Source organism: Penicillium angulare (genome assembly GCF_028827245.1).
Source record: "Penicillium angulare strain IBT 27051 chromosome Unknown utg000005l_segment0_segment0, whole genome shotgun sequence".
Classification (NCBI taxonomy): Eukaryota; Fungi; Ascomycota; class Eurotiomycetes; order Eurotiales; family Aspergillaceae; genus Penicillium; species Penicillium angulare.
Window position 1 is genome coordinate 3,269,643 of NW_026623164.1, and position 19,740 is coordinate 3,289,382.

At 46.3% G+C, this 19,740-nt stretch overlaps 11 protein-coding genes across 11 annotated transcripts; 5 read left to right on the top strand and 6 right to left on the bottom strand.

The window, feature by feature from the left end:
• Nucleotides 1-1,012: 1,012 nt before the first annotated feature.
• On the bottom strand, nt 1,013-2,221 carry N7478_008574 (protein N-lysine methyltransferase family protein; the record flags this gene model as incomplete). The annotated part of the gene is made up of 2 exons (XM_056924788.1): nt 1,013-1,613; nt 1,704-2,221. 2 exons carry the CDS (start codon nt 2,219-2,221, stop codon nt 1,013-1,015), a joined length of 1,119 nt encoding a protein of 372 aa, XP_056777514.1.
• Nucleotides 2,222-2,461: 240 nt separating this feature from the next.
• N7478_008575 (uncharacterized protein) lies at nt 2,462-3,433 on the top strand (the record flags this gene model as incomplete). The annotated part of the gene is made up of 1 exon (XM_056924789.1): nt 2,462-3,433. One exon carries the CDS (start codon nt 2,462-2,464, stop codon nt 3,431-3,433), a length of 972 nt encoding a protein of 323 aa, XP_056777515.1.
• Nucleotides 3,434-3,985: 552 nt separating this feature from the next.
• Nucleotides 3,986-5,005, top strand: N7478_008576 (uncharacterized protein; the record flags this gene model as incomplete). Its single annotated transcript, XM_056924790.1, has 4 exons — nt 3,986-4,160; nt 4,227-4,247; nt 4,337-4,446; nt 4,502-5,005. The coding sequence occupies 4 exons, from the start codon at nt 3,986-3,988 to the stop codon at nt 5,003-5,005; spliced, it is 810 nt and encodes a 269-aa protein (XP_056777516.1).
• A 99-nt stretch (nt 5,006-5,104) lies between these two features.
• Nucleotides 5,105-6,799, bottom strand: N7478_008577 (uncharacterized protein; the record flags this gene model as incomplete). Its single annotated transcript, XM_056924791.1, has 6 exons — nt 5,105-5,457; nt 5,513-5,576; nt 5,629-5,750; nt 5,909-6,218; nt 6,269-6,666; nt 6,754-6,799. 6 exons carry the CDS (start codon nt 6,797-6,799, stop codon nt 5,105-5,107), a joined length of 1,293 nt encoding a protein of 430 aa, XP_056777517.1.
• A 2,122-nt stretch (nt 6,800-8,921) lies between these two features.
• On the top strand, nt 8,922-10,568 carry N7478_008578 (taxilin; the record flags this gene model as incomplete). The annotated part of the gene is made up of 5 exons (XM_056924792.1): nt 8,922-9,060; nt 9,216-9,490; nt 9,555-9,703; nt 9,772-10,015; nt 10,077-10,568. 5 exons carry the CDS (start codon nt 8,922-8,924, stop codon nt 10,566-10,568), a joined length of 1,299 nt encoding a protein of 432 aa, XP_056777518.1.
• A 438-nt stretch (nt 10,569-11,006) lies between these two features.
• Nucleotides 11,007-12,050, bottom strand: N7478_008579 (NAD(P)H-dependent flavin oxidoreductase; the record flags this gene model as incomplete). The annotated part of the gene is made up of 1 exon (XM_056924793.1): nt 11,007-12,050. One exon carries the CDS (start codon nt 12,048-12,050, stop codon nt 11,007-11,009), a length of 1,044 nt encoding a protein of 347 aa, XP_056777519.1.
• Nucleotides 12,051-12,793: 743 nt separating this feature from the next.
• Nucleotides 12,794-14,701, top strand: N7478_008580 (DNA-directed DNA polymerase delta subunit POL31; the record flags this gene model as incomplete). The annotated part of the gene is made up of 5 exons (XM_056924794.1): nt 12,794-12,834; nt 12,922-13,105; nt 13,185-13,316; nt 13,372-14,326; nt 14,385-14,701. 5 exons carry the CDS (start codon nt 12,794-12,796, stop codon nt 14,699-14,701), a joined length of 1,629 nt encoding a protein of 542 aa, XP_056777520.1.
• Nucleotides 14,702-15,334: 633 nt separating this feature from the next.
• Nucleotides 15,335-15,919, top strand: N7478_008581 (uncharacterized protein; the record flags this gene model as incomplete). The annotated part of the gene is made up of 1 exon (XM_056924795.1): nt 15,335-15,919. One exon carries the CDS (start codon nt 15,335-15,337, stop codon nt 15,917-15,919), a length of 585 nt encoding a protein of 194 aa, XP_056777521.1.
• A 651-nt stretch (nt 15,920-16,570) lies between these two features.
• Nucleotides 16,571-17,651, bottom strand: N7478_008582 (uncharacterized protein; the record flags this gene model as incomplete). The annotated part of the gene is given in 2 exon segments (XM_056924796.1): nt 16,571-16,681; nt 16,701-17,651. The coding sequence occupies 2 exon segments, from the start codon at nt 17,649-17,651 to the stop codon at nt 16,571-16,573; spliced, it is 1,062 nt and encodes a 353-aa protein (XP_056777522.1).
• Nucleotides 17,652-18,513: 862 nt separating this feature from the next.
• N7478_008583 (60S ribosomal protein eL38) lies at nt 18,514-19,027 on the bottom strand (the record flags this gene model as incomplete). The annotated part of the gene is made up of 3 exons (XM_056924797.1): nt 18,514-18,563; nt 18,726-18,854; nt 18,964-19,027. 3 exons carry the CDS (start codon nt 19,025-19,027, stop codon nt 18,514-18,516), a joined length of 243 nt encoding a protein of 80 aa, XP_056777523.1.
• A 72-nt stretch (nt 19,028-19,099) lies between these two features.
• N7478_008584 (uncharacterized protein) lies at nt 19,100-19,631 on the bottom strand (the record flags this gene model as incomplete). The annotated part of the gene is made up of 2 exons (XM_056924798.1): nt 19,100-19,442; nt 19,564-19,631. The coding sequence occupies 2 exons, from the start codon at nt 19,629-19,631 to the stop codon at nt 19,100-19,102; spliced, it is 411 nt and encodes a 136-aa protein (XP_056777524.1).
• Between the last annotated feature and the right edge of the window lie 109 nt (nt 19,632-19,740).

Consider the following 19,740-nt stretch of genomic DNA (forward strand, 5'->3'; position numbering starts at 1 on the left):
GGAGGTTCAGAGTTTTAAACTCTCAAGGTTTTTTTTTTTCGGGTGTTTAGGGCTCATAACGGGGCATTGGTGGTAATTAAAAAAGACGCACGGTGATACACCAAGGAACAGGAACAGGAATCTAGTAGATCTTTGAGGGGGGAATGAGATAATAATAAAGAAAATCAAGTACTCACCTGGAGGGATGCAAACACGTAGATCACAAAAAGAGAGAAGAAGAGGGAGAAGAGTAGCAACAGTAGGAGAAAATTGAATGGAACCCGCTGACTGATCACCAAGGGTTCAGGTCCCCATCACCCGCTTTTTACTGTGGGAACTGGTACGCGCTGGATACAGCTGGATACAGGCTATACCCTCTATTTTACCATAAAATTGGGCATTAAACGGCTCAAGTAGCTCATAATGGAAGAGTATTATCACCCAGGATCTCATTGACTATGCGCGAATTCTACGATTTCTACTCTTATCTATTTTTACACATTTCATATGTGCTCTGTCCGGGACACCTGCAGGACGCTGTGCCTGCGTATGGTAATCCCACCTCCGCTAGTAAAAAATTGCGGTGTGGCCATTATCCCTGCCCGTGAATTTAATTGTGTGTAAGGAGTATGTAACAAGCACTGAAAAAGAAAAAGTACGCACCGCTCCTCATATGCGACCGACAAAAAATGAGTCAAGGAAACCGACCCAGAACAACTAGAATACCAAGAATTAAACCTTGGCAAGTTGGCAAGCCAGGTCCGAGTTCAAGATCGACGAAAATTGAACTGGCCCCGCGCTAAAGGGCGAGAACCGGAGAATGACGCACCATTATTACGGAGCAATGTGGGATTAATTGGAGATAAAATTGGAGATTAATTGTGGGTTTTGACTGAACTTGTGGATGCACGGGCCATATTAACCATATCAACCTGTCAGCTTAATTCCATTCGTAACAGCACATACAACATTGAAGTATATGTACTTATGCATATCTACTTCATATTTCAACCTTATATATACATAATACTCATCACTCACTCTCGTCAGCACGACGATAACAATAAAACTCTATCTTATCCCTCTGTTCATGTTGCTCAGGCAGTTCAATGGTCGTGTGTTGCGCCTTAAATCCCGCACTCCGCATCAAATCAAAAAACACACCTTCACTCTCATGCCGTCGCTTCAATGCGACCAACACCAATGCCTCCGGGGATGTCCGGACCAATCGGCCCAAAACGGACACCAAGCTAGGAAGACTGTCTGCGTTATAGGTACAGTCGGAAACCAATATTAAATCAATGGGCTGGCTGCATAGATCAGATGGCGGTGCATCCCAGTCCAAATTTTTGTAATCCACCGTCGAGGAAGGCTTCAGATGAGCTTCATCTAGGTTGCGCATTACTATTTCCTCCACTTCTGGGAGGTCTGTAAGGAGCACTTTACACCGGTCTAGCATTGTGGCTAGTCCGATGCCGACAATGCCACAACCTGCTCCCAATTCCACCACTTGCAAGGGTGAGCTGCGTGATAGTGGATTCAGTAGCTGGCTCAGAATGGGAATACCAATATTCCCAGTGCTGGTACCAGCAACAATCTCATTAAGAAAAATGATTGATGCCAGCGCTGCATCCCTATATGTGCCAATTTATACCAAACATTAATTCCATTATAATTTCACACTGACAGTAACGACCAACTTCCCCTCCATTCATGAAACTTACCAAATATGTCGAGCAATACTATTCCCCGTCTCCTCCCATATGTTCAAAGATAAAGCCGGTGTGCTATCTGTGATTCTCAATTCACGTTTAACCAATTTTTCTGCAGGTTTCGACTGCGCGTGCCATGAGAAGTGAGCGCTACACCCCGATATTACGAGTGGCGTGCTGTCTATCCCCAATATAACCTGTGGAATAGCTTGGGTTCGAATCTGTAATACCGCTTCATGTTGAGCTACATGATCCACTGAATAAGGCCCCATGGAGATGGAGACTTGTCGACATCCTGCTTGCCATTTTAGAGCGCATTGGTCCATGGACTGTCGGGATGATCGTTGTGCCCATGTTGCCACTAAATCCACGTCTTCGGCAAGGAAGTCATCGCCTAGATCGGTCGTGATACAGATGAGAGCGGTGATGAAGACGGTTTTTTTCAGTTGAGGTCGTGATTGCTTGGAGTTTTTCTTTTCCTTTTCCTGGTGAAATTTCGGAGGCTTTAAGAAACGAATGTAATAGACCATCTTCGACTAACTTGTCGGATATTTTCCCCTTCCTATCTTCATCTTCATCTTCATCTTTTTCTGACCGGGACAGAAATCACGTGTTAGCTTGCTGCTGACAAACAAAGTTAACCAGATGGCGCCGGGTCAATCTTCCCGCTATCAATGCATCTCACCATCTGCACCCGCACCCGTACCCGTACCCGTTGTTGGTCTGGACTTTCCACTCACCCCTTCCTTCTGCCATGATCGCTTTTGACGATGATACGAACGCGTGATCCGCGCATCCGTCAGAGGATTAATCAAATTTCCCACGATATCCAAGCAGCCAACCAATCAACCCAAGAAGGTCTATACACCTTCTCAACAAATTACATCTCCCCCTGTCTAGCTTCACTCAGCAGCTGCATTAGCTCATGTACCGCGCCATGTCTCAGCCACGATGGCCAGATCCGACGCCAACGAGGCTACACAGAGGCAGAAGCAAACTTCGACTTCTACGATGATTGGCACACTGCCGAGGAAGAAGATAGCTTATTAGGATGGAACGCGGGCGAATTGGATCGTCTGCTTGCGGGGAATAGAACAAGTCGCACTGCGACGGAACAACCTCGGCGACCGCGGAGAATGAGCTACGGGACTCGAAATACAAAACAAAATATGCCTCGATTATATATTCCAGATCATACGAGCGATCCGACTGTTATCCCTAGTTCTTCGCGGATTGGGTTTTTGGAGAGGTTTCCTTGGCGATTTGGTGCGAAGGGTGTCAAATACCATCCGTCTGCCGCGGGATTACAGGAGCATCCGGGTAGTCATCGTCTGGATGTGAATGAGGGTGAGGGCGAGAGTGAGAGTGAGCCCCTAATGGGGGCCGTTGCGGATGGGGGCCAAGTTTCTTTTCATAATAATGGGAAAGAACCACATCCGAATGGAGGTGGAAGTGGGACGGCGTCATTGGGTGGTGCGTCAAGCTTATTGAGTCCTCGTGGCGATCTATTTCAAAGTGATGAAGAAGAGGAAGATGCTGTTCCTTTAGACGATGAATTCGCTTTTGCTTTTGCACGCCGGGAATCGGGTTTGGGATCGGATGATCAGGCTTCAAAGGCTGGAACTGTTAGATCTGCCACTAGTACGTCGAGTTTGGGAGATGCATCAACTCGGAAAACTGAGCCATTTCCTCCTTTCCCGTTACCGGAATCCCATGATACATCTTCCAGTCCGGCTGTCTGATGATCCCGGTAGCCGACTCAATGACCCATCAAGTTCGTCGAAGTGGCTCTGCTCTATGCTAGAATTCCGCTCTCAAATTTTGGGCTTGGAGGCTTCTATCTCATCATGTGTTACGAATATACCCTGTACGATATATGGTTTGCTTCTCTACAGTGATACCCATTCGGTTTTAATGAACTACTGCGTTTTTTTGCTGTTTCAATTAGACACAAGTCTACTTCTAGCGTCAGATTTCCCTAGATTTTGATATTAATTTTTGCTTTGAAAGAAAAGTATATGCCCCGACTTCCCATTGTTGTCGTCAATAGCCCCACTGCGGAGGCTGTTCGGAGGTCCGACAACAACCCCGATTGATATCCAACGCCGGTTCCGCAATGCCCTCCCACGAGCAGAAGACAACCCGTCAACTAGGAAAATATTATCATCACTTAAAAGAGCAGAACTTTCCCTGGTCAATTGCCTTGTAATATCCATTTAACATAAGGGATTATCTGCCTATCTGCTTTATCTGCTACTTCATACAACCCCGCATACCGTCAATCGGTCTCCGCGATGGCTCAGCCCAACTCTGATTTACGATCCAGGCTTGCCAAGGTCGAGCGCCCGCAAGAACTACCGTGGTATCTGAATGAATTTGAGGAAGTCCCCGAGCCAGCAAAGACAATTCTTCTAAACTACAGCAATATCCCGCCTGATAATGTTCTACAACATGTAAAGGACGTGGTTAGTCAATTCGCGATTAAAGAACCCAAACACACATAACTTTCAGCTACTAATGATATACAATAATTAGCGGGATCGAGCTTTCGAGGTGGTAAGCTAGAAACCACTACGACCTCGACTATCATTATGCTAATAACATCTAGTTTCCATACCCCTGCATCGGGTCTTTCCGCTTCCTAGACATGAGCATCCCCCAATCCCCCGCATACCCCGAGATCCTCGACCGTCTCAAATCAGGCCAAAAGCTCCTCGATGTAGGCTGTGCCCTCGGCCAAGAACTACGACACCTCGTAAGTCCACCTCAAAAATAACAATCAACACATGTTATCTTCCTAACTTAACCAGGTTTACGACGGCGTCCCATCAGAAAACATCTACGGCTCCGATCTACACGATGACTTCTTCAAAATAGGCTACGACCTTTTCGCAGATCACTCAGCGCTCAAATCAAAGTTCATAATCGGTGATATCTTCGATGATAACTCTGATCTTGTGAAAGAGCTCTCTGACAAAGTCGATATTATCAATGCTGCCTCGTTCTTTCATCTGTTTACATTCGAGCAGCAAGTTCTTGTTGCGAAGAGGCTTATCGGTTTACTTCGTGCTGTGCCTGGGTCTCTTTTAGTGGGGAGGCAGGCTGGAAGTACTGAGCCTCCTGATCCGGAGGGGGAAGATCAGCCTGCTCATTATAGACATAATCCGAGTACTTGGAAGAGGCTTTGGGAGAGGGTTAGTGCTGAGACGGGGACGGGGTGGGAGGTTGAGGCTTGGATGGATGAATGGGTGAGGCCGGATAAGGATTCGAAGGAGGCGTATAAGTTGAGGTTTATTGTTAGGAGAGTTCAGTAAGGTTGGATGTTGATTCAAGGGATCATCTGGACACAAGGAGCTTTAATTGCGCTTTATTGTTTAAGTTTTTTATATGCTTTTTCTTTTTCTTAATGAATGCTATTCCATGTATGTTCCAAAACTTTGAGCTGTACTTTCAAGCAGACCGGAGTCATAAGGAACACCTGGTAATCCTACCGAGCCGTCGGGGATGGACTTATCGGTCTGTTGAAACTGGGTAGAGTCTTCGAATAACCAGGGAGGATTAGCTAGGGACATTATGTCATGATCGAAGATGGTCCATGGATCATCCGCGCTGGGGCCTGGGAAGGCTAATGCAGAGCTTGTGTCTGGTGGTGTATGCATTGCTTGCATGCTGGATTCAAGACGTTGGGATAATACAGAATGTATACTCGCTGTGGGCTCATAGCTTCTTTTGAGGCTGCGGAGGTGGGCTTGAATAAGATGTAAATCTGTATATTGTTAGATTGGGGAGAATGGAAGTTAGTGGATGTTTGGGTACTATACCATCTTGATGTGTCATGCCATCTTCTACGCCACGGAGAAGTAAAATAGCAGCCCAAGTAATCATCTAAATTCACACATTAGCAAGCTACTCAAACAGATGATGTAATAATACTCACTATTAAGTCCCAATTGGACCAGATGCTGGCATCGTCTTGGCGCAATCGTAGCACTGCCCGCGCTGACACGAGGAGTTCATGTCTCTCGACTGGGGTGATATTTGCCGAGCTGAGATCGAACCCTCGAGCGGGATGATATATTGAAAGCACGTAGAGTTTATGTAAATGGTACTGTAGCAGAATCAAGATACCTTGTCTGTCGGATGCAGATGGCTCTTGGAAGGAAAACACCATAAGCTAAGCTTCGCATTGGGCTATTTCGCATGAAATTTGGACTTACGGGATGCTCCATTATATCGAACAAGCCAGTCATCGAGTCTTCTGGCCCAAAGCCTGATTACCTCGGAGTCCTGCTCGGTAAACGAGCTTCGAACAGATGTAATGCCGTCGGAGATATCGGCATTTATCGAGCACCATATTGTAGGTAGTCCTCTACCAACAAAGTGACTGAGTCCTAGGTGCATCATCTCCGCGAGTCCTTGAAAGGCATGTCCTTGGTGGCTGTCTAAACGTTGAATGCCAAGTGTTGGCGGTTGCCGTGGCATGAGAGGATAGGACATATGTATTGATGCATGTTCAATGTCTATCACCTTAAGAGTTATTAGTATTTTGTAACAGTTTTCTCAGGCACGTCGCTTACCTGAAGGCCAGAAAATAGTCCACGCCAGTCTATTGTTGAATCGCCGGGTTCGTGGAAATAATTATCAAGCCACAGTCGGTATCCCATTGCAATCCATGAGCCAGTAGTGTCGACGTAGGCCTCAGAGCTTAGACTTGCCATTATCAAGCCGAGGATATTATGGAATGCCACTTTCCCTTTATTTTGAGGCATAGCTTGTTTCTCGTTGGCTACACCGTCGTTAATTATGGTGAGAGATGGGCTCGCGTACGGAGATGCTAATTCAGCTACTGCGCAACAAGTTGCTGAAAAATAACCCGACGCCAATGAGCCCATCTCAGAGGATTGGTGGTGAAGAGCAGAGATATAAAGAACAGAAGCCAGAAGCAAAGGGGTTGGTGAGTCAAATACATCGCGATCTTTCAAAAAGTGAAGAAGAGGTAAATTATTAAGAAATCTGTTTGATCTTAGTTCAGTACGTCAGGCAAGAGAGCCTACAGACTCACGAAGTCCAAAGGCATTTGACAGTCGATCGAGACCATGTACTTTCATCTTGAGCGGGGCGTGTTATAGATCTTAAATGGGCAAGAGAATCCCAGGCTCCTTGTAGTGGTACTGAATTGTTGCTCTCTTCTCTTGATAAATATTGAGAACTAGACCTGTCGAGGATGTCTTGGTCGATTCCCAATGCTGCTTCAATCCGGTCTAGTCGATCCAATATAGACTGTTGATCCCGCAATACAGGATGCATATTCTCTTGATCATTTCTCTGCTCGTCGAGTAGATCATGAATAGCAGATGCCTTTGCAGAAAAGTAAGTATGAGCTTCGTGGAATACACACACAGGCCATTTCTTGGACATACATTGGCCCGAGGCTTAAACACGCATGACGTCTGGGTATGTCGACATCGACGACAGGGTGGATTTCCTGAAACTTCACATCTCATCTAAGAAGGAAAGTTCAATGCGTTTTCTTCGTTGTTGTATGGAAATAAATCGTGTATACCTTCAGTCGCCGACAATTCACTGGCTACATAGTCAGTTCTGTGTTTTTTATCTTTGTTATTTGAGAAATTTATGACCTACCACAGGCTTTTGTCGGTTTAGGTCCCAATACCGTGGACCTTTGTTTATTCATGATGCTGCTTGGCAATGGTCACATCTGGGGGGAACGAAAGCAAAGTCCGTGCCTACTGATGGCACCTCTTATCTATGAGGCCACGTGAGCCGGGGCTAAGCGGGCCCGCTTATTATCCGGGGTTAGGTTCCACTGCAGTCTGTCTGGAATCTCAAAAATAAGACTATTTTGGATTTTTTTTATATATCATTTATGGGGTGATTTTAAGCTTCTAATGGCAAGTGCTTAAATTATCACATAGATCCTTGTTTCCCACCCATGGCTCTGAGTATACGGAAGTATGTAGTAACCATCTGAGACCATGAACTATGAATCGGGCTCCATAGTGATCTTGAACGTTGATCGATATTGTGAGACTAGCGTCCCAAGATATGATGTACAAAGGCAAAGTATGGACTCATAAGAAGCAAGAAATAGATATTGGCGGTTCGAATATTCAAGTAAAAATTTTCGTGGACAGTGGTGATTTCGTGTTAGTCTATATGTGTAGTGCTGGTATGGAGATCAACCTGATTCAACTCCTCAAGTTTAATCTATGAATATAGCTATAACTCTCGTTAACCTCTATAATATAATCACACAGGGAAGATCCCTTGTTACCTCAAAATGAGTATTCAAGGATTCAGGTAGTCTCCACATGTGCAGTTAGACTGTTTTACTCAGGCCAAGAAGGGCTATTATGAATGCTGTATATTTTGTGATAACTTCAAGGCTATATCGAGGAAAGAGGCTTGTTACTAATGGTTTGTCGAGCTCGTTTTTGAATAGTGATTTGAACCGAGTGAAACCTACACCCATACAAGAGCCTGAGTGGCAGTTCCTATAGTCGCAGTACGCCCGGACGCCCGGACTACTATTTACTACATCTATAATTTATTCAGGGCAGAGAGTCCCCTACAACACTAAATTCGAACAAACTCAACTAACATTATACGAATTACGGAATGAATATGTATTGAAAGTAATATAATTTAGAATTAAACAAATTAAGCAAATGTTTTAACTATTCGTACAAGAGTGCGATACCTTCGAGTATGACCTCACAACCGGATCAGATCGGGGCTTAAGTCAGCCGGAGTAGATGGGCCCTCCATAATGCAAACGAGGAACTTGTGGACTGAATCGAAATACTTTCAGCACAGATGTTAATGTTTGCTCCAATAAAGATCACTATAGTAAATGTGCAGGAACAACGCTGAGTCGTGTGGCTGGTCGTGCGGCTGGGTCGATGACTAAGGCAAATCCCCCTCGTCGAGTTCTCTTCCGAAGAAGGAACCATTGACCTCCGCCCTAACGAAACATACGGCTCTTTACTCGCAACTTACCCCAGAGGTGCTGCTCTTGACAGAGTCGACATTACCTCTGGGATCCCCTCACTTCTCACCAACCTCACCCACGATTGAACCCGCAACTCCCACTCCGAGTACACCCACCCCGAACCCGCACAATTTTTCGATCTGTACCAGCCACGCGAGGCTTAAGAACCCAGACCAAGACCTCAGTGAATACGCAGTGCTTCAAATACCCTGCGCAAAATGTCGTCAACCACCATGGCGAAGAAGAACAAGGGGAAGAAAGTCGCCGATCCCAACGAGACATCCAAATTACTGGCCGCCAAGATCTCACAGTTGGAGCAAGATGCCGTAGGCGAGAAGGAACAGGAAGCGGAGATTGGTGCGTGAAACTTCACCGTGTGATGGCGTGGTAATGACCGGATTCGGCCTCTTGCGATATATTATGTCGCTTGAGATATCGATACCACTTACTCAGAACTTGCACACGTGTTTTACTTGGCCGTTGAAGTTAGAAAGCTGACTGGGGATTTATAGAACGGGAAGTCAAAAAGGCAACTCGTGATCTGAACCAACTGTTGAATACGATCGAGTCCCCAATGACCCGCCTCGAGGCTGTTTCCAAGAAGTACACCGAGCTATTGGCCGATATGAAGAAGTTAGACCGGGACTATTCCAAGAGCAAGAAACGCTCTGATCAACTCCAAAAGGATCAAGAGAAGGGAAAATCCGAATTGAACAAGACCGTGACTATGAAAGACAAGCTGGAGAAGTTGTGCCGAGAGTTGACTAAAGAGAATAAGAAAGTGAAGGTAGGGGACACAGAATCTCAAATGGCACTGCCATTGTTGCGACTTGGTCACTAAACGGCGTTAGGATGAAAACAAAAAACTCGAAGACACCGAGAAGAAGGCACGGCTGATTGTAAATGAACGACTCGACTCCCTCCTCTACGATATCCAGGATGTTATGGCTGCAAAGGGGAACCCTCGTAGTGAGAAGGTGGATGTGGATCTCGATGAAGCGTACGCCAGCCCCTCGCCGAACACACACATTTATATCGTCGGAAACCATACTTACCTCCAACATTTAGGCTTCGTGTAAAGCTGAAGACCATCAGTGAACAATTCGATACGCGCGAGCTGCACTACAAGGGTCTTATGCGTAGCAAGGATGCGGAAATCCAAAGTCTGACCGCCAAGTATGAGGACCAACGCCGAACTGCAGAGAATGAGACTGCCCGTGGACGAGCCTTGAGTGCGCAAGTCTCTACTTTCTCTCACACGGAAGCGGAACTGCGCAGCCAGCTCAACATTTATGTCGAGAAGTTTAAGCAGGTACGGAAGTGTCCGCATATTTTTGAACTTATCGGAAGACTATGACTTACGCATATAATAGGTCGAAGATACTTTGAACAATAGCAATGAACTCTTTCTCACTTTTCGCAAAGAAATGGAAGAGATGTCTAAAAAAACGAAGCGATTGGAGAAGGAAAACCACACTCTCAACCGAAAGCACGAACAGACGAATCGCAATATCCTGGAAATGGCAGAAGAGCGCACTCGAAACCAAGAAGATCTGGAACGATGGCGACGAAAGTGTCAACATCTTGAGACTTTATGCCGCCGTATGCAGGCTCAAGGCCGTGGAGAAGGATTAGCCGAGAGCGATGACCACTTAGAAAACGATGACGAAGGCACGGAGAGTGAATACGACGACGACTATGAAGATGAGGAGGATCTCAGCGAGGAAGGGGAGCTTGATGAGCATGATCGTACTCTCCCTCACGCTAACGCACCTTCTGAGCGCCCTGTTTTTGGCCCACCTCCGCCACCCAGTATTCTTGAAGCCCGCGCTTCGAAGAATCCTGTACTGAATGGGTGTCATTGATCAACTATTTCTTCAACCCCTTTTTTTCTTTCGTTGCAAGCTGTTCATATTACCAGGGTCCCTCGTCATTCCTGATTTGGAAGTACTGTGGCATGAACATCATTGCACTTTTTTGCACTTTTAATTGCTATTCAAGGGTGTTCCTTAATCAGCCACCTTTTTCTGATGCACTAAGATACGAAATAGACTCGATGGTGACTCAATTTTGCAATGTGACAACAGCATTTCTGGATGCTCCTAGAGGTTTACCTGTTACCGAGATAACGTGGTAGATGTCTAATTCATGATGTGATGTTCTAGGAAATTCAGGTTAACTTTGTGATTTGCAGTGTTTCAATCACGATTTCAGAAATCCAAATGTTTCTGTACAAGTACATGTCATATTAAACAATCAAAGATTATGCTACTATGTCCACATCACCGTAAGCTTATATAGATCTAAAGTTTGCTCGCATGCCCACTAGTGATGTACGAATTTCCTGTCTTCAAAACCTCCACAGCTTCTTCAACCATCTCCTTCACAATCACACCAGCTGGTTTGATCGCCTTGACACTTGCTGAAACATCACCCATCAAGAAAGGCATATCAATATCCTTCTCATTCTCAAGATCATGCATCATCGGTACAATTCCCTTCCCCGTCAATTCAGCAATATCAGCCGGGCGACTCTCCCACTCCTTAACATAATCATTAGGCAACATGCGCAACGGCCGCCCCGAAACAACCAATGTTCGCTTCGTCTCCCCATACTGCGCCCCAACAACAGCCTCCTTGTGTAATCGACTCGCACCACTCTCCTCAGAAGCCACAAATCGAGTCCCAACCCACACACCAGATGCACCCAGCATCAACGACGCCGCAAGACTTCGTCCATCATTGATACCTCCCGCCGCGACAACCTGCGCCGGCTGCCCTGTCAAAGGGCTCTTATACTTCCGCGCAACATCCACAACAGCAGGAATCAGCACCGAGAACGGAATATCTCCCGTATGTCCACCACCCTCGCCTCCCTGCGCACAAACAATATCCACTCCAAGCTGGAACGCCTTCTCCGCGTGCTTAGGAGCTCCAACCATATTCATAATGAGGAGTCCGGCTTCATGTAATCGTTTAATAGTTTTCTCGGGCGGGACGCCAACGGCCGAGACGAACAGCTTTGCACCATGAGAGATAGCTACCTCAACTAGCTCGTCTAGTTGGCCGTGTGTGTAGTCGTGATTTGTGGCGCGTGCGCTTCCGCCTACTTGTGGTAGAGCTAGATCCACACCAAATGGTAGTGAAGGATCGCGCAGCAGAGATTTTAGCTCTGTTAGCATCTCTGATAGTTGGTCGGGTGTGTAGCCTAGTCCGCCTACGGTGCCGAGACCCCCTGCGTTTGAAACTGCAGCTGCGAGGGGAGCTCCAGAGGCGCGAGCCATTCCAGCTAGAAGGACCGGGTGCTGGATTTTAAGTAGAGAGCATAGCGGAGTTTGGAGAGACATTTTTTGTAGGTGGCTGGTGGCGGAGTTGGAGTTGGAGATTTGGTTTTGGTTGGTAATGACGGATTCTTCGTTTCGGAATATGGTAATTTCACTTCGTTCAATTTCCCAATAGTGATTCGAGATTTTCAAAGTCTCATTGAGTTAATATGTTTCAGATTGGGTATTGAGAAGTATATATGGTCCTTGTGGAGTGTGTAATGATGTTGGTTTTGCTGAACATTTGAATGCGGGGAAGCTGTGCGTAGCCGGACCGAGGCATATGCTCCAGGATCAGCTTATGCAGATTTTATACATTGGCACCTGGGGAACTCGTACTTTTCAAGATTGCCGGTCATCTGTTTAAAAATCAATTGCTTTATTTAGTTGCTTAAGCTCGCCGCGGTTTAGGTTTGGTTTTTACCGATGTCATATAGCCGACTCTGGTGGTTGACATGAGACACTGTTGCTCCAACGTGAAACGATATGCTACATGAGTGATGAACTTAGCTTAACAGAGCTAGGCAATCACAACTTGGACTAAATTGAGAATTATGAGAAATTTTATAGTGGAAGCTATCTCCAAAAAGCATTTTGTGAAATTTATCCAGTTGAAGGGAAATAACCAACTCGCTGCCACTAGCAGTGCAAGGAGCGATACCCAAAGCGGCAATGTAATTGGACGCGGTCGCGTGGAGTTCGCGCGTCAGTGTTTCCGCATCACTTAACTCTTCCACGCAACGAAATCAAGAATCTCGACCAGCAAAATGGCGCCTAATGAAGATTTTGGATTTCTCCGTCCTCCTAGGTATGTCTTTCTTCTTGAAGAATCTTTGATTCTTGACAATCAGGCCTCCGCTGTCCGCTGACCATTGCATGTGCTCTGTTTGGATAGCGACGAGAAATGTGAAGAGACCTTTCGCAGCCCCTCGAACTACAAGCCCCTCGATACATTTAATCTCCCACCTGGCTGGGAAAGGCAGTACAAGCAGCAATATGGCGATATTTACCACATGCGACTTGCAGGGTTAAAGCCTGCGACAGAAAAACTGGCCTCAGAAGCATGGGAGGGATTCACTGTACGGAAATTTGCTTGCCTGCTGGAATTTATGGTTACCCAATGCTAGATCAAGCTGACAAGTCGACGTTTATTATTAGATCGCCGGCGAACGTGCATTTCACGTTAACCGAGTACTCGACGTGCGACAGGGTCAATTGTGCTGGGTAACTGGTACGGTGTACATGGATATGCCATTGAAGCCAAACATTCTTGTCGACCTTACCGCAGAGGTGTGTTTCGGATAGACAAGTTGATATTGTTGTATATTTCTGACGCTGGTGCTAGAGATTTAATCCTTTACCCGCTGCCCGCCCTACCTACATCGACCCGGCCAATCCAGGCTTGACGCAGACTGTGTTGGAGGACGCATCCGGTCGCGTTCGCTTAGGTGGACATTATCTTTCAACCGTTCATCTCACAACTGGTATTACTGTGACGGCGTTGGGAACAGAGAATGCCGACGGTGTATTTGAGGTCATCGACATTAAGGTCCCAGACCTGGCTCCCCAACCCGAGAGATGGGAGAAGTCCGGCGAAGAATCAAAAAAGAGTGGAAAAGAACCGGCTGCAAAGGAATCGAGCAAGATTGCCTTTATTAGTGGGCTAGGTCTGACGGGTGCTGCGAGCGACGGTCTTGCATTGGATCTACTAACAGACTATCTTCTTGGATACACGGGATTCTCAGGAAATGAGGAGAACAGCCCTTCGTCGAACGCTTCAAAGATCTCAAGACTCATTATAGCGGGTGACTCAATCGCAAAGAAAGTGATAGATCCAAAGAAACCCAGGACGTACCGCTACTCTGCCGCTGATTATAATGCGAAACCGATCACACGACTTGATAATTTCCTTGCGGAGATCTTGCCAAGTATCCCTGTTACTCTGATGCCTGGTGAGACAGATCCAGCAAATGTCGCGCTTCCTCAGCAGGGTCTTCATCGTGCATTGTTCCCGCAGTCAAGAGCATACTGCCCGCCTCCGCCACATGGGCCCGATCACCCTGACAAGAGCACAGTCGGTTGGTTTGACAGTGTCACCAATCCGTGGCAAGGCGAAGTGGAAGGCTGGCGTTTATGGGGTACAAGTGGTCAAAATGTCGAGGATGCGCTGCGCTACCTCGACTTTTCCGATGAAGATAGAGACATGAGTCAAGAATCAGAAGACTCACAGGCTCGTATGGAAGTAATGGAAGCAATGCTCCGATGGCGGATCGGTGTTCCCACTGCCCCAGATACAATTTGTATGCTTGATACGGCATTCTATTATTTATTTGGTCCGATATGCTAACAACGCAATAGGGTCGTATCCATTCACAACGATTGAACCATACATTTTTGAGCAAAGCCCGCATCTCTTCTTTACAGGATGTCAACCTTCATTTAAGACCGCCGTCATTGAGGGTGATATTCCCCTCCGTCTAGATGCAGGCGACACCGAGATACCAGATAATTCTGCCGAGGCTTCTGTACCTCGTGTACGTCTTTTGGCTATCCCTCGATTCAAAGAAACCGGGGAGTTGATTCTGGTTGATTCTGAGACTCTAGAAGTCGAGGTGGTTCGATTCGGCGTTTTCGCGAGCCAGGAGGAAGACGAGGATGAAAAAATGATTTCATAGATAGCATACCCCAAAGTAGCTAATGACATGACTTTACATGTTTCATCATGGGATCCTCCGGAATCGCTGTCAAACAATTAATTTATAAGTCCACATAGATCTATATCGCACCGACGCGGGAAGCCGACACCCGAAATGTCAGACTTGCCCCACACCAGGAGGAAGATTCAGTTCGGAACCTCGACTTCGCAACTTTCTATAAATCGCAGCCACAAAGCACATATCTGTATGTTCAGCTGCCTGTTCCCAGAAGACTGTACCAAGTTTATAAGAGTCAGGAGGCAGCCCATACACTTCCGCAAATGTTGCTCAACGCCGAGACCGGTACGCACTTTCTCTCCCATATCCCAATCTATATGCCCCAAGCGTTTTCAAGACAATAAATACACCAAGATGTGCCATCCGTCATCCACATTGCCAAACACTTACAAATGAAACCTAGCAATCTCGACCTCTAAGGTCCTTCTGGTCCCATACTCAACATGGCACGTTCCCCGCTATCATGAATGGATGCAGGACGAGGTAATAAACACAACCTAAAAAATACACAAAAAAATCACATGGCCAATCTAGTTTTAGGAAATTCAAGAAGCAACCGCCTCAGAACCATTAACCATTGAAGAAGAATACACCATGCAACGCAGCTGGCGCCAAGACGCAGATAAATTAACCTTCATCAGCTGCCGTCCTGTATCACAATCAAGAATCAACGCAACAGACATCCACCTCGTACCAGAAGATGAAGCAGCACAAAATATGGTCGGCGACATTAATCTCTTCCTCCGTGTGGATGACGGGGACGAAGGTGACGCACCTCCGCAATTGATCGGAGAAATTGAGCTTATGATTGCCGAGAAAGCGAACCAAGGACACGGCTTCGGAAAGGCTTCTTTGTTAGTCTTTTTGCGGTATGTTGTTGAGCAAGAGGCGAGGATCTTGGATGAGTTTGTGGGGAGCCTTGAAGCTGGAGAGAAGGAGAAGCTTGTACAGGGTCAGGAGTTGAAGTTCCATTGTTTGAGTGTGAAGATTGGAAAGGATAATTCGAGGAGTTTGGCCTTGTTTGAGTCTTTGGGCTTTGTGAAGGTATCCGTTGAGCCTAATTTCTTTGGAGAATTTGAGTTGAGGAGGGCGGATTTGGGCGTGCAGGGCGTTTCGGATAGTCTTGCTGCTGCTGGGGTTGAGCGGTATGTTGAATTAGCTTATGAGCGGAAGGAGTAGAGGCTGGGTATGAAGGTATCTAGAGTATAAATGTCGATTTTGAAAATTAGACAATTGTTGTACTAATGAGATATGAATAGACATCGCGATTCTAAATTAAACCGTGGAATTAAAACAATGTAGAAGTTGATATACTTTTCGAAGCGGCTAGTTCAATACGCTTAGTACTTTCAATGAAGAATAATAGATAGATCATGAGTGCGCAGATCGATTCATGTGCTCTATGTAAATTTTTATAAACAATCTCAGTGTTGAAACCCCAGAACCATGCTTTTAAAAAAGTCGCTCAGTAGAAAACCGTACGGGATGGCCAAAAAGAAACCCCCCACTATGATAAAAAATAACCATCTTGCGCTTCATCTTCATTGCCAGAAGAAAAGCTCAAGTCTTGGAAAGCCTCTGTAATATTTCTTGGGGCTCTAGATGTAGCTGTTCTCCGATTAGCAGGGAGTTCAGCCATACCACCGCGCCCCTAGGACCAATCTAAGTCTAGGAAAAGCTGTGTAATGTATCTTGGGGCTCTAGGCCTAGTTGTCCTGCGATTATGTGGAAGTTCAGCCACGTCACCACGACTCTCCAACCAAGTTATACTATCACCATTGTTAATATAGTAAGCCCAATCAAGGGGAGTTCGGCCTCCAGAATCAGGCGCTATTCTAGACAGCCTGGAATACTCCTCCAGGTATCTGAGGAAACCAGATCCATTGAGACCTCCGGCATGCCATGATGTCGCTCCCAAAGTGTGATTTCGGTCAGCAGGATCTATATCCGTTATAATCACGTTGTTAAGATGAACCCCAAATCGAGCAAGTCGAACAGCTAGATCGTAAGTGGCAAATACGCAAAGATCGAACTTTTCCGTCTCTGTGAGAAACGTGTCAATAGTGTGAGTGTCCAAAATACTTAAGTCAAGACGAGGCTCCCACAGATCCAGTATATACTTCAGATATCTGGGATCTTGCTTCCGTGCTATAATCGACCAAGGGGTGGCAGGATAAGTCATCTGTGTTGCATTTGCACCTAGAAACATCATAAGAGTAGTTGCCCCCGCAGGCTCGTTTTTCCTAAAAAGATACTCAAGCATACGCACTGATCGACATTCAATAGCGATAGAGAGATAAGTCCACCCATACATGTTACATCCATAACAATTCAGCTCTGGAAATAGATGACACATTAAATCAAGACATTCCGGACAGTCATCCATAACTGCACCTGTGATAACATCTGGATCTTCATCCCACCATCCTGAAATAGGGAAATGACCATCGTAAGGAATTTGTCGGCCATTGCGCTGTGCGTCACGATAAGTGCCTAGGAAGGCGTGCTTGAGTTCCTGCTGAACGTATCCGCTATGAGCAAAGTACGCCTGTATAGATTGGCCAAAATCATCGCCTGCTTGCGATGTTACCCGTAGATCGCATAGTGCGTTGTGTGTGACCCAGGCCTGTGTAGAGACTTGATCCAGCCAAGCTGATAACATGCTATCCATGGGTGCGTCGCCGAGATCGTAGTCTGAAAATACAGAGGATGTAGACTGGCTAGAGAAAGGGGAGTCAATTTCGTTTTCAAGGTCTGAGTCTTCAAAGGGGCCAATTTTGTGCATTGAAGTTGGATCTGCGTCTGGATCTACTATAAGTTCTTGTACGAGGTTCATGTCGTATAGCTCAGACTCGGTCGCGTTGAGATCAACCCGGTCATACCTCAATCTACGCCCGAAAAATCCGTCCATATTGAGACGGGAAGCTTGCTTTTGAATGATAAATTTGAGTTAGTAGTCGTACAGTAGCAGATTTTGTTTTGTTTTTTTGTAAGGAAAGATGAGTGGCCCAAATACCGAGGAAAGGCTTTATTTATGTATGAATTGGGTTCATTGATCCCTGCAAAATAGCCGACAAAGGGCCTTGTCAAATGAATCCCTTTTTCAGGCGCTTCTCATAAAAGCGACTCACAAAAAGCCGGCTCAGTCTATTCGTGAAACAATGCCTTGAAAGAAATGTGGCTGAAACTCGAGAAAGCGTCTCGGGCTTTCATTGTTACATTGTTGGCTGCCTTTTAGGGCCTTTGTCGAGATCAATTAGAATAGAAGCTACGATAACTACATTATAGGGTGAAAGAATTGAATGAAGCCTAGGTTGCCTTGTTGGTTACGTAGAGCCCTAGATACAGTGCAACCTTGGTTTGGCGGCAAAAGTGTTCTAAGGGGCGTGGGCCATAATGAAAGAGTGCATCGAGTCATAGAAATCATAGGCATCGATGCCATAGCGATGGACAAGGGGTAATCCCCAGCAGTATTCGTATAAGAAGACCAGTAAGGATATTTCAACTGTTTTTTTCATTGGTGTGTAGCGACTGGAAGCTCCGACAAAAGCGTTCCTCGAGTGTCCGGAAAAAGCGAGTTCGTCTGACCAGTGGATTATCACAGCAGTCTATAGACGCAAGGATGACATCTTGTTTTCCTTTCTACCATCCCCGTGTCGGCCCGCAGAGAGATTCAAGCCTTTGCCGTATGTCCCTCCAACAGTTGCTCTTGCATGCATCGACAACCAATCGCACCGCACTCCAAGCCTCCTTTTATTCCATAGTCACTGAATTTACAGGGACTTCTTCTTGTCACCCTTGGAGACGTCGACAACCTTCAGAGCTGTGGCGAGAAAGAAAATGTTAGTACGAATTCACAAGTCGGTTTCCTGAAATGAAGGGTATGCCATAATCCATCCGACATCAACGAGACATGGAATTCCAATTGCATCTCGAAACGAGTGTAGGCGAGAAAGGGCGGGTGTAATTGTGGGGTTCGACGCACCAGGGGGAAGGCTCTGCTTGAGCTTGTCGGCCTTGTCGGAGTCCTTGAGGACAAGGGTGTAGAGGAAGCGCTCACAGCGGACCTTGAACTTGGTCTGCTGGTCCTTGCGGTTACGCTTGATCCGGGCGGCTGTAAATTCGATATACATGGTTAGTCTTCGGTTCTCGGATATTTCTTCAATTCATCTTTTGACAAGCTTCCTCTCCTCCTCGGCGGAGCCCAAACAGGCGAAACGTACAGGAAGCGTCCTTCCGGCGGCAGATCTCGATGAACTGCTTGATATCAGAGACTTCGCGAGGCATATTGACGATTGATGCTGATTGGAGTTGCAATGGAGAGGAATGACAGTCGAGATGGCGTTGTGTGGATCAGCATTAGGGTTTGGGCTCCATGTAGCCCTGTTCATCACGTGATTTGGCGGCGGGTGTCAGATGGTTGATTGTTGCTGGGGTCGGGCTCCGCTCGAGTATATCCTCCAAGATGGGCATAGGCATGGGCATCACAGGACCAGGAATGTAAGGATTGGACATGTGTCGTCGATCAGTCCCCATGGATTGGCCTACTCCCGACCAACGAGGATTCGTCTGATCAAAGGTATACGCTGCCCCTGGCCACCGGCGAGCACCTCTGTTCTCCTGTCGCATCTGTAACGAGGGTGATGGTTCGGTAACAAGATGATGGTGGTGTATACCGGAATCCTGATTTTCTAAATCTCGGCTATTAATTGAAGGCGTCTTGTTGGTGATGTGAAGCTGAATTCGATGGCGCTTCCAGAAAAGTACTCTGGCGTCCGTCAGGATATGGTTCAGAGAGGTCAAGTGGGGAGATTTGCACTCACCCTTGCACGACTGCGCTTCCAATAGCAACCATGAATGTGACCGAAGTAAAAAAGATAATAGCTTCCATGTTGAAGCTCAATGAAACGGAATAATATACATTGGAATTGGTGTTGACCAGACGAGATATAGATAGGAGGTGCTGTAGTAGTGGTAAGTAGCCGTGGAGGCGAGGAACT